Below are 13847 nucleotides of genomic sequence, written 5' to 3'. Positions count from 1 at the left end.
TTCATAATATACTGTAGTATTTTTGAAATACATTCTCTGATAATCAATACCATTTATGACAGAGGTCACTTGTAAATGAGCTCAGATTCTGAACTAGGCTTCTAAGTGAACTCTTTTCAAGTATGCATAATATTAAGAAAGTATGGAAACTCTGATCTCACTTGCTTCTTTATGCATTCTTCCAAGGGACAATCAGTGGAATGAAGGACTAATAAAACGGGCTGGTTGTAGTTTTCAAAAACATTTAGAAAAATAAGAAATAGCCTAGTGACCAAGAAATGACTGAAAGATATTAACATCTAAAACCTACTATTTTAGATAAAAATCCTGGACTCTTCAGTCTTTTTCTTGAAATAATTAAGTTCACAAGAAATAATGGGGAAAAAATAAGGACTTCTAGAACACTGAAGGCTCTTCTTGGAATGAAATACAAAAGGTCTACCTTCTCCTACACTGAGCTGCAATATAGTTGAAGGTGTGTGGAATAGCAACACGGCTTTATCTTTAGTTTAACTGCATAAATCACAAAAAAGCACGTCCAGCCAAGACTGCTGATAAGTATAATACAAACTCTAGAAAACGAATTTTAGCAAAAACGGCTTCAAAATTTCCCTGCATAACAAAACATTCCTTTGGAAAGGAATCTTTAATGCTTTTGGAATTCTGCAATAAGTGTGACTTTTACCTTCTCCAGCACTAAATTATAATTACCTCCCAAATGCCTTTGTCAATGGAAAACATGATCTTTGATTATCTAGTATTCTAATTAATGGTATATTATTTTTTGAAAAGCTCTTTAGTAGTGTCAGACTTCTGTCTTCATCATCTACGAGTACTAAGAGATTAAAGGAGAAATCAAACAAGTCAGAAAAATCATTTTATAAACAGTGAGAAGTTTTGAAATGTTGGCACTGACGGGGGGGTGGATGGGGAAGGGCTGCTGGCTCCACGGAAGATGTCTGTACCCATTTGTGGCACTGGCTGCAACAGGGGCAGTGAATGCCACCACCGCGGAGTGCAACGGCCCCAGCACTGGGGTGCGGAACTCATCCTATGACTCGGTTAGGGGAAACAAAGGACTGCCCCAAGTTCTCTAATCCAGCTGGCTCGGTCGCCGTCTGCACACACTTCTTGTGTTATAGTAGGTCCCATTCTGACAACGGAGAGTCCCAGTTTTGAAAATATGAACTTACGAGGCTTAGTGGAAGACTGTTCCCAAGCTAAAAGAAACGTGCCTAACTTGAAGAAAGCCCTTCTACTAATAACAACAGGACAATCTCAGTGGTTTGGGTCCTGCAAATACCAGCTGTGCCTGTGGCTTTCAACTGGAAACACAATCCAACAAAAGGGGTTTCTTCCCGAAGCCTTCAAAAGGAAGACAGTCAGATTCAAAACTGATTTCAAAACCTACACCAGGCTTCCAGGCCAGCAAATAACTGTCAGAGTGACTTTGTTCCTCTGCTCCTTCAACATGGGCACTAGTGCAGAATGGCTCATGCCCACGGTTGACAGGCCGTTGACCGCTACGATCATGTCTCCACATCTGGACAAAGACAAACAGAAACGGACCGTTAACTATTTCCATGGGTTAAGAAAACATTATCCTAAGGGAGATCTGTTTGGCATGAAATTCATAGTTTCACTTATCCATTAGCCATCAATGGTGAGGGTATGTTTTCTGCTTTGCAAGATGTCTGGGGCAATTTTTAACCCTATACTGGCCTTCCATTGCAATCAGGGCCACCCCTGGCTGAGCAGTTAGAACTGCTCAGTGATTTTGAGGGCAAGCAGAATAATTCAAGAAAGCTTGAGCCAAATGTAATGAGAATAAATGTGCTGCTTCTTTAAGGAATACTAAATAAGGCATTTGGACGGGGCTGCTTATTATTTTGACTGTTCTTTGCTCATTCTTAGAGCTCGTACATTTGAGGGCTCAATTACATTGAGCGTAAGACCCACACCTCCTCCTCTTTCAGCGGCTGACGCCTGCTGTCCTCTGACAGGACTATCGCAAATGCATGATCAATCTGAAGGCCCTTCTATCCTTCAGCATTTTTTGCTCTTTAGTTTGTAACACCAATATGCTATTTTATTGTTAGCTACTTCAACAGTTTTGGAAGTAGGTGGAATGCAAATTTTAAACTAATTAACTGAGACCCAGAATGCTTGAGGGACTTAGCTAAGAGAATGGTTAATTCATCTCTCCCCCTCCTCTTTCCACCTAAAATACTGATATTTTCACCCATCTCTGTCAATATAAGGAGCAAACTGACCCTGGTCAACTTTTCACAAGACTCTCTGGATGGCACTCTGATCAGTATACACTCTCCATTCATGCGGCACTCGAAGATGTCAACATTTACTTTTTAAGAATTGGCTCTTCCATCAAAAAACTAAGCTCTAAGACCCTACACGAATCCATTTCCTCTCAGTTTGTAGAATCTCTTAATCTAACACCTCTTTCTTCTCCCAGGGCCTGAGCTTTGATAAAGGAAAGAGGCTGCATGAGGCTGGCTGAGGACTTTCTGCCCAGCAGACGGGTGAAGAGCCCAGGCTCTGGAGAGAGAGTCCTGGGTGTGAATCTCCATCAACCATTTCCAGCTACTTGACTGTGGGCAAATTTCTTAATCTTTCTAAGACTTATTTATCTCGTGCATCAAACAGGAATAACAATGACAACACTTATCTTACAGGGCTATTAAGATTCAATACTACAATCCCAAGCACTTAGCACTGTGCCTGGCAGCTCTCACATTCATTCATCAAATATTTACTGATATTTACTGAGACCTTACTCTGAACACAAGGCACTGTTACGGTGGCCGCCAGGAATGTACAGTAAATGCAACAGGCCCCCCACCCCCACCCTTTCATGGAGTTTGCATAAATATCGTGTTAGGTAGACATAAGTGCTGCAGAGGAAAAATAGAGCAGAGTCATCTAATGACAGGACTGGACTCAAGGGGTGTGTGTGGAATGGATGCTCAGAGCCAGCTGTCATCTCCGTGTGTTGAACTGGATGACTCAGGTCTGGTCCCTGTCATTAGAGTAACAAAACAGAGCTATCAGCGGCGAGATGGTCAAAGGGATGCTTCAGTCGAGATCTGGCTGGTACGTGCCCAGTTAGTAAACAAGTATTTCAGTCTCTGTGGGCCACACAGCCTCTGTCACAGTGACTCAACACTGCCACCGGGGCTCACAGGCAGCCACGGAGGGGGTGCAAACAGAAGAATGCAGCCACGTTCCAGGGAGACTCGATTTACAAGAGAGGACAAAGGCTGGGGGTTTGGAGCTGACCTCTGGTCAAGATCGTGTCCATCACAATAAACATGAATCACATTATATGATCTCCCAAGACTCACTTTAATCTTCCATCATAATAAGCAGGAGTTCCCAAGACGATGGTTTTAATGAAGAAAGGCTGATTGGTGTGGTTCTCTTCATATCCACCAACAATACTAAAGCCCCAACTTCCCAAGTAGCTTCTTCGTAAAACAATATCATGGCAGCTATGAAGGGCACTATCACAAACACAAAAGGTCAAGAAAAAGTTAGTGCGGCGGCTTCTATAGCCTGTTCACCTTTGCTTCATTCCATACTTACCCTTATCGCTGCTGGGAAACAAAAAAGGGCTGTTTTATTTCCTTCTGAACACATTATTCTGACAGCCCATTTTCCAGCACAGACTCAGTCCTAAGTAGACTGGAATTTGTCCAACACTGTCCCGTCTTCTTTTCCCAAATGAACACACACACACACACACACACACACACACACATGCACACAGCTAAACACACCTGGTTACAAGTCACACCACAGAAAGTCGTGTATAAAATGGTTCTGTGCCTGCGTTTTCTCTCTGCACTGTCAACAATGTCCTCAATTTGGATATCCATCTGTATCTACAGAGTTTGTATCTACAAAAAGGTGGTACACAAGGGATCTAGTCCTGCTAATCTCAGCACTCAAATGAAAGAAAGATAGAAAACGTTCTCTCTTCTTCATCTATGTGAGGAGTTATTTGTTGTTTTTTCCTCCTTCACTTACAATGCACTCATTTTAAGGGAGATTGATTGACAAAATAGAGAACTCAATCTAGAAGACACTAATGAAAATCATCTCTTTCTTTCTCCATACAGCTTTTTTTTTTTTTTAAACTTTTTTTTAACCAGGGACTCTGAAATGCTTCAGTTAAAATGCCACTGTCAGTTGGCGGATGTGACATCAGAACTCAATGAATAAAAACTTAAAAATAGAAGAAAACCCCACCTAAGGGATACAGAAAAAATATCTCCTTGTAAGATTGAAGAATCTTTCATTTTTGGATGAAATTGGACCCAGTCATCTAAGGTAAGGTTTCCTGATTTAATCTATTAAAAAGACTTCTTAATAAAGCCAATGCTGTAAGCGATATATGAAACGCTAGAACTTTTAATCTGGTCCAGTTTCTTAGCTCACCAACAAGAAAAGACTTTTAAATAGTCTTCTGGCATAGAGCAGGGTCCCAGGGTCCCCTGGTATTTTAGAGACGATAAAGGTTATTTTCGTTATTCTGAATCTTCTGCAAAAAAAAAACAATGAAACAGCACAACACAAAACAAATAAACTGTTTTGTCTGGTACACCGCCAGCCAACTGCAGAGAAAGACCCTCCCTTCTGAGAAAGAGCAGAGCTGCTACCCTGTGTGTCGTGCGACCTGCTGGAAGGAGCCGCCGGTACCCACAGAGCAGTGGCCCTCCCGATACTTGGTTATGTATACCGGTCTGCACACAACACACGAACCCCAGGAGTGCACAGAATAGTGACCTTGGACTGATAGACACTCTTTCGATACAGGCAGACCCCCCAAATAGATTTCACTATCCCGTGTACTGTTCATCTGAAAGATCATTGTTCTTCGTGATTCACCTGAAAATGCTCCGAACACAAGCGGTAAAGAGCTGACTGCAGAGCTGGCCCGGAACACGAGGTAACAAGAACTAAAGGAGGGCCAGCACGGCCTGGCCACCAGCAGTGGTGTGCACACGCTCAGCTCCTGCATCGCTGAGGAGACCACTTCTCCCCCACTGGTGTGGGACGGGGCCTTTCTGACATGCTGGGTTTCAAGTGACAGGTCAGTGTATCAGGCTGAGTACTCCAGAGGATAAATGAGTTCCCTCTGCTGGCTGACCCCTCACCATTAGGTAGAACGGCCATGGTTTCATAGCAACCATTCCAATCTATGCCTACAGGGCCCTGAGATACGAATTCTGTTACTGTTTCAGGCCTTTTTGGTCTTTTTCACTACCATAAGGACAAGTCAGTTAGTTAGATGGTAGACAGATGAATTCCATTCATCCTGACTTTTTCTGCTATCCTTATGTGAAAGTACTTTATATATATATATATATATATATATATATATATATATAATCACATAGCACTATACAAATGCTAGTTATTACAAATTACATCCAAATGAAACTAGATGTCTCAGAAACTGGCATTCTTATTGTTTATGTTTATTTAAAAAAATCAGTCATTTTCCTACTTGGCTCAGAACCAGAATGTTTCATCATAGTTCAGGTTTAGGATTCCTCTAAAGTGATCTAGAAACAAAGACAGTAATACCACATTCTTCCAACTTCAATACCGAAGTATATACAACACTCATCAGGAGCTGAAACACTTTCATGACCAGACAATGAAAACTACAGAATGTCCTGGTGGGTTACAGTCCCGAAGGTGGTGAGAAGACCTACTCTCGGACACCAGTGGTTTGGCTGAAAGAGTCTCTCATGTCCAGTAAAAACTGAGTTTTGACATCCTGCCTTTTTAGAGAGAGTTAACAAGATTAAGAAAGGGGTTTTAGAAAAGCTTCTCAAAAGGCCCCACACTTTGACCTGTTTTTTCTGGTGAAAAATGCACATGAAGTCTCAGCATGTACACGTGGTGGTAAATGACAGCTTTTCTAAAGCAAGAGCATGAACATCCAAATCTCATGGCTGGTCCACTTGAGAACCTTGTTAATAGTAATGGACAGAATGGCTTTATTCATTTTTATAAACAGATACACCAAGTCTTTTTAGCTTAGTTCTTACTATTAAATTTACCTTTAATAAGGTAAATGGTTTATTTTTTAAGAATGTTTTAATTTTTTAAAAATTAAAAAAAAATCTTTTTTACAAACTCATGGCCCAGAGATCAAGACCTGAGCTGAGATCAGAGTTGGATGCTTAACCGACTGAGCCACCTAGATGCCCCTTAAATTTATCTTTTAAAATATAATAACCTAAGGGAAAAAAATACCCTTTTCTTCTATAACTTGATATGCCATTGCCACTTTCATCTCTGACCAGGACCTTCCCCCCCTCACAACCTGGACGAATGAATTTACTGTGTTCCATACTGAGAAATGTTGTCACTACGATTATTCCATGAACTGCTGAAACGCTGTCAGTACCTTGGAAGCCCAAGCCACATGACCTATGACGGGGACCAGCTGGAGTCATACTCATTCTCGCTGAAGGGGCCTGGCTGCTCTTCGGTAGCCTGGGCTGCCTCCTCGACAATCTGGACCTCAAGTGCTTTCAGGACAACAGCAGGGGACACGGCGCTGGCTTTTAGCATAGCCATGGCCTCACTGTGACTTCAATTGGTCAAATCAATGCCATTGATATTCAGCAATATATCACCTGTCCAAAGGAATAAACAAGAAAAATAAGATGAGCTACCAAGTCATTATCTTCCCTATACATTCTGTTATTTGTAATTTTTTCACATCTCTGTCATTCTTACGATATCGAGGGGAAAATCCAATTCATGGAAAACATTCCATAACAACTCAAAACTTTAAGATAATTTCATCATATATAGGAAAAAATGTGGCTTGAGGCACTGTGATTCGACTGGAAGTCCAAGTCATTAGACCTCGTTTTGCTAATGTGTAGGACCTGGCATGTTCATTTCTCTTCTTTGGGCTTCAGTGATTTCTATAGTTCTTTCCTGTTCAAAAATTATTTGATCTTTTGCTCTTAGAAATGAATTTTTAACATATCCTGTTTTAGAGTTACACAGTTTTATAGATAAAGATAGTCCTACAGAGTTTGCTCAGCATGAATGTATCAAAATACTTAAAGAGAAGAGATCCTTGGGTCTACACAAAGAAATGAAACTTGTGATTTGAGCATCTTTTCCTTAAGGAAGAAAAAAATGTGCTTGTTGCCTTGCCAAGTAATATAATAATAATAATAAAAAAAGGGCAACGAGGATTATATAAAAGGTTAGGAAGGAAAAGATGAGTGTTCTATTTTTTAGAGGGTCTTTTCCAACATAAAATAATCCAATGATCTAAAAAAACATTAGAAAATAACGGAAAGGGCTCCTGGTTGGCTCAGTGGGTTAAAGCCTCTCTGCCTGTAGCTCAGGTCATGATCCCAGGGTCCTAGGATCGAGCCCGCATCAGGCTCTGCTCAGCCGGAAGCCTGCTTCCCCCCCACCCCGCCTGGCTCTCTGCCTACTTGTAATCTCTGTCTGTCAAATAAATAAATAAAATCTTAAAAAAAAAACCAGAAACATCATCAAACTGCAGCAATTTTCCTTCCCATTAGGCATTTTTCTAACCTTAGAGAGAGGTTTTACACTTATATATGGAAGGGACATTTTAAAAGATTTTTAAAAAATCATATTTAATAGAAAATTTGGGGAATATTTGTTATTTTGTTCAAACATGAGTTGCATGCAGGGAGAAGATGGGAACAGTTTCACTGTTCCCAGCCCTCCCTATCTTACCTCTTTTGATGCGGCCATCACGTGCCAGACAGCCATGAGCTGGCACACTGCTTACAAAGATGGGCAGTTCACCACTCTTGCTTCCTCTGCCCCCCCGCCACTGTCATTCCCAGGGACTCATGTGGTTCCTTCTTTACAGTAATGTGTTTTTCTTGGCATGTAACACACTGGGTAAGATCCTAACACATGAGAAGAAAATTTATTGGAAAATAAATAATACATAGCTGAAGTAAAGTAAGGAAACTGTAGGAAAAAATACCATGGCAATGATAAAGTCACTGTTAAAATCAGTTACTGTAGAAATAATACACAGTTCTTCATGGTACAAACACGACACCGAACACTGGGGATCACAATGTCAGACTTTTGACTGCTGTATTTTCATATGACTATGTATGGAACAGAAAAAACTCAGGACTGTTGACATATGGAAGTCAAAATAAGGCCAATTCTACAAAAGTAAATAATGCATTTGAGTTTTAAGATTCTGAAGACACGCTAATTAATTTTATTTCTCTCTCTCTCTCCTCTATTCTTTGAAAGAAATGGTGACAGAATAGTACAAAAGTAAAGTGTAGATTTTGTTAACTGCCAGAAAAAAGCTATAGATCTTCTGTTTCTTACTCATGAGAATGCTCGGTCATGAAACGGGTGCAAACTGATCTTCAAAACCTTCACGGAAAGCTATAAGGATATGAAATAACTGAATTTTTGAAAAAGTTAAGGAAGAGGAAAAATTTCCAACAAACTGTGTTCTCAGGAAAAAGCAATTTTTACCGATATTTTTTGTTTCTATTTATGGGGACACTGCTAGAAGAAAAGGAAAATTTAAAACATCACCTTTTTTTAAATTAGAATGCTATAAAAAACAAGGTGTACCTATGCAATATTAATATTAAAATAGCAATAGTAACTAACAGTTATTGAAGATTTACTATGTGTAAAGCAAATGGCTTCACATGTATTATTTCATTTTAATGGTTTCATTACATTTCATTACAATGGTCCTGAGTGTAAATCCTATGGTTGGCCCCATTTTATAAACAAGGGAATAGCCTTATTAGAAAGGTCATGTAATTTGCTCCAAATTATATAGCTATGCATGATCACACTGGGATTTGAAGTGATTCAAGTTTAAAAAAAATACACATATACACACATAGTGTATATACATAAACATGCATTCATATGTAGCTGTGTATGTTCATACAGCATGATGCTATATGCATCCACACTACAAGGGTGCTATCCCATTAAGTGTAATAATGGAAGCTCCTATCTCAAAAGGTTCCTTAACACATATACTATAAGAGCATACTGTAGATAACAAGATAACTATTACCACGACTAACAATATCAACAGTAGAACTAGATGAATTCTTCTGCTAGAACTGTAACATTTCCTTTAGTGACACTGCTTCAGAGTGGACAGGTACGACGTGTCAGTCAAGCCCTGGACCTGCAGGGGTGTCTGCTCTTCTCTGCTCCTGAAACCCACACTCTGAAATTTTCTTGAGGGCACTACTTAAATAGCCTAGAGTTCCTAGAATTTTGACCTCATAGAAAACCTGTAAACGTCTACAGGTGGTATTGTAGCATATGACATCTATGTTCTCATCCTTCAAAACTGGGCAAGACCCACGTTATTATAAGACAATCCAGGTAAACTCAGCTGGGAGCACACTGACTTCAACGCTTGTGTCTGTCAGGTATCGAGTCAATTAGAGGTGGTTGTTTTATTCCTCTATATGGCTGAGATGTATGCATTTTAGCCAAACTTCACAGATTACTCTTGGTATACTTCATGGAAACTTCTAAGGGCTTAACACTGTATGAATGTTTCCAAGCAGGGCTACGCAGGGGCTTAGTAATAGAGTAATGTGTGCTTTAATTTTTAACAATGATTATCCTCTGAACAGGTTGTTTTGATAATTTGTATTTGTTTTCCCTAGGAGACCTTTATTTTTTTAAATTAGGATTTGACATCACAAATGCTGTATGTTAATGGTAAATTGCTAAATTAATGCTTAAAGTTACAATTCATGTGGCTGTTCTAACAATCAGGTTTACAGAGCACCTAGAGTACGAATTCAGCATTGCTATTTAAAACACCACCACTTAAAATTAAGGAATAGGAACTAGTAAAAAGAAAAATATATGTGCCCAAAACAAACAAAAGGACATAAATAGTCCTCTATATGAATGCTGAAATGGTTAAGTAGTTCTTAAAACAGTCTTAAAATTGTAGTGTTGTCTTTGAGCACCCATATTTCAACTTTCTGTAGAATTCATGGATTCAGTTACCAACTTTTGCCTTAATTATGATTCTTTAGGAATATGTATATATATGTAACTTGTAAAGCAAGGACCAGCGATATGAACAACTCCTATTCAAATTCCTTTTCGAAACTAATAACTGCTTTTTGTAGTCATCATTGTGAAAGCAAAATTATAGGTTCCCTTCACACATTTTGTTTTCTGTTCAAAAATAAGAATAAGTTTGTGCTTATAATTTCTTAAAAGTTTTAACTGACCAAAGACCAGTGACAAGTCTATACTTCAGCTCAGAAAACCAGATAAACCTGATGGGCCAAAAATACTTGTGCCTTTAAATGATGCTTTCTTGGGCTCCTGTGACATTACAGAGTTATTCTCTCAAATTGTACTTACATTAAGAAGCCACTTTAAGCTAAACACGTGTTTAGCTTAAACATGTGTTTCTCAAGTCATGTGTTTCTCCTTAAGTAAAATTAAATTGCTTTGCTAAATAAAAACTTATTTACTGGTCTACTTAAAAACTATAGGAAGTAAAACAAACAAACAAAGGAACAAAAAACTATAGGAAGTTTCCGATGTGTGATTTTTCACACAGTTGGTAAATAGCATCGTTTTAAAAATTCTGGCCTACTAGAAGTTGAGTTCAAATGAAAGATCAAATGAAGTAAATAATACTGAGAACACAGTAAAGTGTCACTGTTTTTTGATTTCTACTGATTTCTGCATCCAAAGTGAGACAGCATCAGAATTTCTGGCACAGATAAATGACCTAGGAATATATTATAAAAGCACTGAAATATGAAAGATGCAGCAAAAAGCTCAACATATGGGAATTTAAAACGATCTAGGGTAGTATTCCTATAAACTGTAACATAAAAAGAAATGCTTTATGTGTTTTGCATGTACCTATCAGAAAGTATGATTTATGCTTCATATTCACATAGAGAATTCTGTTGTTGTAGGCAACCTGCCCAACCGCTAAGTATGGACTTGTTGGTCATTGTCTTTTTTTCAGTTACATAACCTCCTGTTACAACTGAATGAGCAAACCAAGATAAATCCCACTTTCAAGCAGGAACAAACAAAGAAGTCTTTCTAGAAGATCAAACACTTCTCATCAATCTGGCAGAGGGACCTTCTTACTAAGAAACCACCCCTACTGGCTGAGGAACAGACTGTACAGGGACCCTCAAGGTAGCCAAACACACATTCCACACCCCCAAACACCTGTGTTCACCTTTTCCAACAGAGTAACAGCCCTCATTTAAATCTTACCAGTTTGTAACAAGGATTCCCTGAGGGCAGATGAATGAAAACATGCAAACTCAAGGCCTCACCTTGTGTGAGCTGGGTCTGTTTTGGTACAGCGGCTGTGCATGGTGCTGGCTGGTACTCTGAGCTCCTGCGTCTTGGACAGGGTTACCAGGCTGGGATTTCCCCAGCCTAGCAATTGTTAAATCCACCCTCTCGCCACTAGGCTGGAGAAAACACATATATATAACCACCAGTCATTAATGATGCTTCTCACTTAAAAAAATTATAGGGAGCGTCATTTTCAATGCACTTATCATCGCTGTATCAGAGCCTCACCTGAGCTGGGGGTGGGGCAGACGAGGGAGTTCATTTCAGGAGCTAATACTTTAAAACTTCTGCAGGTAAAAGAGCCACACACAGACCTCTTGGGTAAACCTTCCCTAACCCTGGAAATACCAAGGACATAACCAAAGCAAAGCCTGGGTTCTGATCTCCCCATGATATCTTGAAGGCTAACTGTCTTTTTATACTTCCCTCCCCTGCAAAATTGGCCTTGGCACTGAGAGAAAGAGAGCAAAGAAGATAAAAGGATGAACGGATTCAAAACTGGATTACAATCCTTTGTGATTTCTGAAATAAATTCCAAGATGGCTACTTTGAGAGTGATAATCAATGAAACTATGTGTAGCTCTGTTTCCACACACTACAGGTTCGAATCGAAAATAGGGATGAGCCTAAACAGTCCTGAGAAGAATGATAACAAAGGTCCTGTAAAACAGGATTAGTATTTATATACATTACAAATTGGGTGCGTATATATGTCATACGTGCACTCACACATAAATGTAATTTTAGAGGTGAGGACAACCACGTTGAATTTAGAGGTCCATTATCTGTATTTATAGATCTAGATCTGAAACACCGATTCACATCTGTTATCCTTTTTAAAGCTATTTTATCTTTGCTTTTAATGTACAGGCCTGGTCTACTTGATGCTGATTCTTGGTCATGACTACAACTTTCCAAGTATACTATCATTTCTATGGGAAAATTTGACAGCCTGCTTTCAAGAAGCTGTGGTGGAAAGTAGAACCCTCCCCCATGACTGCAGTCAGTAATGTTAAGAAATCACTCCAGTTTCAGTTCTCAAGTTGGAAAAGGAGTGAAAACCATAATCTTAAAAAAAGATTTTATTTATTTATTTGAGAGTGAAAGCGAGAGGGCAGGGTGGAGGGGCAAAGGAAGAGGGAGAAGCAGACTCCTCGCGGAGCAGGGAGCCCGATGTAGGATCTGAGCCGAAAGCAGATGCTGAACCGCGGAGCCACCCAAGTGCCTGAGTGATAACCAATTTTAAGGCCCTATTAAAGTCATTTACTTATTCAAGTATTTCATTAAACTAGTTTCAGACAATTCTACAAAATAACTGAAAGAATAACACTTCTCATGTGGCCAGAGTCTGGGGATTTGATCTAACAGGTAAATGCCAAAGTAGAACACTTACAATCCAGATATTTGAGATTCTGACACTTCCGAGTATTAGATCACACGGTGTGAAGGGTGAGAAGCCCCTCTGTGATCTCATTTCAATGTTAAGAATTGTTTGCTTTACTGCCTAACCCTCACCACTACCAAATACTCTATAACCAGTAATTTAGCTTTATGGAAAGACCCCTGCTCATGCAAACCTATTAGCAAACAAATCCCTGATCTTTTTTGATTTCTTAAAAGACAAAATTCTGGGTGTGTGATGGAAGTGGACATATAAGCTTTAAATGATGGGCCAACATTTGGGTTTAAGCTAAATGCCTATCTAACACTTCAGGGTTTCAAGCACAACAAAAGAATTCTGTTGAAGTCAAGATTTTTAAAAATGCAGGATGCCTAAACGACAATACCTGTATTTCATAAAAAAGTGGCATGCCCTATTGCTGGGAGTATATATTGGTATGATCTTTCTAGAGGGAAGTTTAGCAAAATGTCTAAACTTGAAAACAAAACATTAAAGTCTGTTGACAGGGGAGTGTTTACGTAAGTTTTAGCACAACACGCCTACTATACAGCTATATCATGGTGCATCTATTTTCAGGGTAAGAAGTCCACAACATACAGCTGACGTAAAGAAAGGGTGGCAAACTCAGAATTTGCAAGCTGACTGCATGTGTAAGTACCAACGTAAATATGTACCTATTTATTTGTAGGCATATACAGAAAAATGTTTGTAACGATGTTCTTCAAAACTTTAATGTCACTATCTTATGGACTTTAGACTGACTGTGATTTTGACTTCCTTCTTCATTTTCTGTATTTTGTCTTCCTTAGTCTCCTTTTCAGACATGGAATACATGTTATTCTCAGAATCCAAAACATTAAGATGTTTTTCACAAAGAAACAACTTGAGCAATATATTATATTTGATATCCATATATAAGTATCTGTATCCAATTTCTTTAAACCTCAAGTCTGGGACAAGAGACCAACGCCTGAATCTCCCTCCTAATGCAAGATGGCTACTGGGTGTGTGTGTTCCCATAGTTATAATGAACCAA

General features: G+C 39.2%; 1 protein-coding gene across 1 annotated transcript in view; it reads right to left on the bottom strand.

Moving 5' to 3' along the window:
• Window positions 1-200: 200 nt before the first annotated feature.
• LNX2 (ligand of numb-protein X 2) overlaps window positions 201-13847 on the bottom strand; it is an 80663-nt gene continuing 67016 nt past the window's right edge. Inside the window, 6 exon segments of the mRNA XM_032315331.1 lie at window positions 201-1543; window positions 3363-3521; window positions 6443-6674; window positions 7771-7864; window positions 7866-7949; window positions 11385-11525. Of these exon segments, the coding sequence (XP_032171222.1) occupies window positions 1408-1543; window positions 3363-3521; window positions 6443-6674; window positions 7771-7864; window positions 7866-7949; window positions 11385-11525 (846 nt within the window). The 3' untranslated portion in view covers window positions 201-1407.

The sequence above is a fragment of the Mustela erminea genome, chromosome 15 (assembly GCF_009829155.1).
Source record: "Mustela erminea isolate mMusErm1 chromosome 15, mMusErm1.Pri, whole genome shotgun sequence".
NCBI classification, from domain to species: Eukaryota; Metazoa; Chordata; class Mammalia; order Carnivora; family Mustelidae; genus Mustela; species Mustela erminea.
Note: the sequence above shows the minus strand (reverse complement) of the source record. Positions and strands in the feature narration are given on the sequence as shown.